General features: G+C 49.1%; 1 protein-coding gene across 1 annotated transcript in view; it reads right to left on the reverse strand.

Moving 5' to 3' along the window:
* The window catches only part of DEAF1 (DEAF1 transcription factor), a 70,724-nt gene that overhangs the window by 13,866 nt on the left and 51,952 nt on the right, over nt 1-4,906 (reverse strand). The window contains exon 12 of the mRNA XM_011993862.1: nt 4,307-4,396. Within this exon, the coding sequence (XP_011849252.1) occupies nt 4,307-4,396 (90 nt within the window). The remainder of the gene's footprint in view (nt 1-4,306; nt 4,397-4,906) is intronic.

Consider the following 4,906-nt stretch of genomic DNA (forward strand, 5'->3'; position numbering starts at 1 on the left):
GGATCACTTGAGGTCAGGAGCTCAAGACCAGCCTGACCAACATGGTGAAACCCTGTGTCTACTAAAAATACAAAAATTAGCTGGGTCTGGTGGTGCCCTCCTGCAGTCCCAGCTACTCGGGAGAATGAGGCACAAGAATCCCTTGAACCCAGGAGGCAGAGGTTGCAGTGAGCTGAGATTACACCAGTGCACTCCAGCCTGGGCGACAGAGCGATACTCTGTCTCAACTCAAAAAACAAAACAGGCCTAGTGCCAGTGCGGTGGCTCACACCTGTAATCTTAGAACTTTGGGAGGCCAAGGCGGGTGGATCATCTGAGGTCAGGAGTTCGAGACCAGTCTGACCAACACAGAGAAACCATATCTCTACTAAAAATACAAAAATTAGGCCAGGCGTGGTGGTTCCCGCCTGTAATCCCAGCACTTTGGGAGGCCAAGGCGGGTGGATCACCTGAGGTCGGGAGTTCAAGACCAGCTTGACCAACATGGAGAAACCCCATCTCTACTAAAAATACAAAAATAGCCAGGCATGGTGGCGCATGCCTGTAATCCCAGCTACTCAAGAGGCTGAGGTAGGAGAATCGCTTGAACCCGGGAGGCGGAGGTTGCGGTGAGCTGAGATCGCGCCATTGCACTCCAGCCTGGGCAAAAAGAACGAAACTCCGTCTCAAAAAAAAATACAAAAATTAGCTGGACGTGGAGGCGCACACCTGTAATCCCAGCTACTCAGGAGGCTGAGGAAGGGGAATCACGTTGAGTTTGCAGTGGGCTGAGATAGCGCCACTGCACTCCAGCCTGGCGACAGAGTGAGACTCTGTCTCAAAAAAAAAAATTAAAAAGGCTGGGCGCGGTGGCTCACGCCTGTAATCCCAGCGCTTTGGGAGGCCGAGGCGGGCGGATCAAGAGGTCAGGAGATCAAGACCATCCTGGCTAACACAGTGAAACCCCGTCTCTACTAAAACAAATACAAAAATTAGCCAGGCATGGTGGCGGGCACCCATAGTCCCTGCTACGTGGGAGGCTGAGGCAGGAGAATGGTGTGAACCCAGGAGGCAGAGCTTGCAGTGAGCCGAGATCGCACCACTGCACTCCAGCCTGGCGACAGAGCAAGACTCTGTTTCAACAACAACAACAACAACAACAACAACAAAAGCAGAGGCTATCAGACTAGATTAAAACCTAAGATCCAAGCACATTCTGTCTCTAAGGGAATGCTTAAGAGCCAAGGACACAAATTAGAAGTAACAAGATGTTTGTTTATTTATATATTTATTTATTTAAAAAATAGAAACAGGGTCTCGCTTTGTTGGCCAGGCTGGTCCTGGGCTCCAGTGATCCTCCCCGCTTGGCCTCCCAAAGTGTTGGGATTACTGCTGTGGGTCACCGCACCCAGCCAAAAAGATGTTTTCTAAAAAGATGCAGGTTGGGTGCAGTGACTCATGCCTGTCATCCCATCACTTTGGGAGGCCAAGCAGGGGGTGGAACACTTGAGTCGAAGGGTTCGAGACCAGCCTGGGCAACATGGCGAAACCTCATCTCAACTAAAAATACAAAAAATTAGCTGGACATGGGGCGTGTATCTGTAGAGGCTGCAGTAAGTCAAGATCATGCCACTGCACTCCAGTCTGGGTGACAGAGTGAGACTGTCTCAAAAACAAAAGATGCAAACATTAACCATAAGACAGGTGGAGTGTCTATACTACTATCAGAAAAAAATATATATATATTTTTGAGACAGAGTCTCACTCTGTCACCCAGGCTGGAGTGCAGTGGAACAATCTCGGCTCACTGCAACCTCCGCCTCCCAGGTTCAAGCAATCCTCCTGCCTCAGCCCCCCTAGTAGCTGGGATTACACGCATGCACCACCATGCCCAGCTAATTTTTGTATTTTTAGTAGAGATGGGGTCTTACCATGTTGGCCAAGCTGGTCTCAAACTTCTAACAGGCGATCCACCTGCCTCAGCCTCCGAAAGTGCTGGGATGACAGGCGTGAGCCACCGTGCCCAGCCAGAAAAAATAAATTTTAATATAAAAACTTCTATTGGCTGGTGTAGTGCCTCATGCCTATAATCCTAGCACTTTGGGAGGCTGAGATGGGAGGATTGGCTAAGGCCAGGAGATGGAGACCAGGCTGGTCAACATAGCAAGACCTCATCTCTGTAAGAAAAAAAAAAATAAAGAAATAAAAAATAAAAAACTTACTGAGACAAAGAAGGATGTTTTATAATGATAAAAGAGCTAATTCATCAGGAAGACACGATAATTATAAATTAAACATATATGCACCTAACAACAGAGTCCCAAAATAAATGAAGCAAAAACAGGCAAAATTGCAGATAAAAACAGATAATTCAGCCGGGCGTGGTGGCTCACGCCTGTAATCCCAGGACTTTGAAAGGAGGCTGAGGCAGGTGGATCTTGAGGTCAGAAGATCGAGACCATCCTGGCTAACACAGTGAAACCCCGTCTCTACTAAAAATACAACAAATTAGCCGGACATGGTGGTGGGCGCCTGCAGTCCCAGCTACTCGGGAGGCTGAGGCAGGAGAATGGCGTGAACTTGGGAGGTAGAGGTTGCAGTGAGCCGAGATCGCACCACTGCACTCCAGCCTGGGCGACAGAGCAAGACTCCATCTCAAAAAAAAAAAAAGAAAAAAAAAACCCAGCTAATTCAACAGTAATAGCTGACAAGTTCAACACTTCACTCTAAATAAGGGGTGGAACAAGTAGGGAAAATCAGCAAGAATATGAAAGAGTTGGACAATACTATTAACCAATCTAACTGATATCTAACACTCCGCCCAACAGAGCAGAATATATAAGCAACATTCTCCATAAGACCATATGCTAGGCCCTAACACAAATCTCAATAAATTTAAAGGTACTGAAAAATACTAAGTATGTTCTTGAACCACAATGTAATTAAAGTAGAAATTAATTATAAAGGTACATTTAAGAAATCCAGAAATATGTGAAATTAGTATACTTCTATTTCTTTTTTAGATCTACTCCTGAACCCAGCACTCACTTCCAAATAACTCACAGGTCACAGAAAAAAATCACACGGCAAATATTTTCAACTGAATAAAATATTCGAACTGAATAAAAATCAAACACAGGCCAGGTGCCGTGGCTCACACTCGTAATCCCAGCAATTTGGGAGGCTGAGGCAGGCAGATCACTTGAGGCCAGAAGTTTGAGACCAGCCTGGGCAACATGGTAAAACCCTGTTTCTACTGAAAACATAAAAATTACCCAAGGGTGGAGGTGTAAGCCTGTAATCCAGTTACTCGGGAGGTTGAGGTAGGAGAATCACTTGAACCCAGGAGGCGGAGTTTGCAGTGAGCCGAGATTGTGCCACTGCACTCCAGCATGGTCTACAGAGCAAAACTGTCTCAAAAAGAAAACAGAGAAGGAGGGCAGAAGGGCATACTTCCCAGCTGATTTGAAGGCCAGTGTTGCTCTGACACCAAAATGAGACAAAGACATAGCAGGACAAAATACAGACCAGCATCTCTCATAAATATGAGGAAAAAAAACAAACACCAAAAAGATTAGTAAAGCTGCTGGGCACAGCAGCTCATGCGTCTCAATCCCAGCACTTCGGCAGGCCAAGGTGGGCGGATCACCTGAGGTCAGGAGTTTGAGACCAGCCCGGGCCAACATGGTGAAACCCTGTCCGTCTCTATTAAAAATACAGAAATTAGCTGGGTATGGTAGTGGCTGCAGTCCCAGCTGTGGAGAGGCTGAGGCAAGAGGATCGCTTGAACCCGGGAGGCAGAGGTTGCAGTGAGCCGAGATCGCACCACTGCACTCCAGTCTGGGCAACAGAGTGAGACTCTGTCTCAAAAAAAAAAAAAAAATTGGAGTGACTAAACGCTCCCAAGTACTCTGATTATGGTAGAAAAAGTTATACAATCCCGAACTACTTCTAGCCTACAAAAGTTCTCTTGAATTTTTGTGGAGCAGAGGGCTGAGTAACAGAAACAGAGGAACCATGGACAGTCTCTCTTGTGTGGCTCTGCAGGGGTGTGGACGGCTGGGAAGCACTGACCAGCAACCCTCAGGGTTTCTGGCCACCACTTGTGGGGCCTCCCATGAGAGCACTACCTGGCATGGCTCATGTGAGCCTCCTGCAGGGTCTTCGCGGAGCCAAGCAGCAGCCCCGGATTCCCAGAGGGAGGGACAGGGAGGGGAGTCAGGCGAGGTCCAAGGCACCAGGAGCACACGGGGAGGGAGGGCCACCCAGGGGTCTTTGCAGCGAGGGAGGAGGCAGGGGCACTGAGCGTGGTGTGGGTGAGGCCTACCTTGCGCTGGCAGAAGGTGGAGCAGTAGTTGACCTTGTGGCAGCCCGTACACTCATTCATAGCCTCCCGGCCGCAGTTAACGCAGGACTGCTGCAAGAAGGACACAAGAGGCTGGTCAGTGACGTGGCTGCGGAGAGCCCCTGAGACACTGGGGACAGAGGCAGGTGCAGGCGGGAGGCCCTGAGGTCTGTCCACTGGACTCCTGACTCCGCCTCTGTCCCAGTGCTGCTCAGAACGTCCTCATCACCTCCAGAATCAGCTCTTTCCTAGCCTCAGTGCAGTTTGCCCCCTACATTCATTCACTGGAAGATCAGCATGGCCCGGGAGCAGTGGCTCACACCTGTAATCCCAGGACTTTGGGCGGCCGAGGCAGGTGGATCACCTGAGGTCAGGAGTTCAGCACAGCCAACATTGTGAAACCTCGTCTCTACTAAAAACACAAAAATTAGCTGGGTGTGGTGGTGGCCACCTGTAATCCTAGCTACTTGGGAGGCTGAGGTGGGAGAATCACTTGCACCCGGGAGGCAGAGGTTTCAGGGAGCCGAGATCTCACTACTGTACTCCAGCCTGGGCAACAGAGTGAGACTCCCATCTCAAAAA

Source organism: Mandrillus leucophaeus, unplaced genomic scaffold, assembly GCF_000951045.1.
Source record: "Mandrillus leucophaeus isolate KB7577 unplaced genomic scaffold, Mleu.le_1.0 Scaffold435, whole genome shotgun sequence".
In the NCBI taxonomy this organism is placed as follows: Eukaryota; Metazoa; Chordata; class Mammalia; order Primates; family Cercopithecidae; genus Mandrillus; species Mandrillus leucophaeus.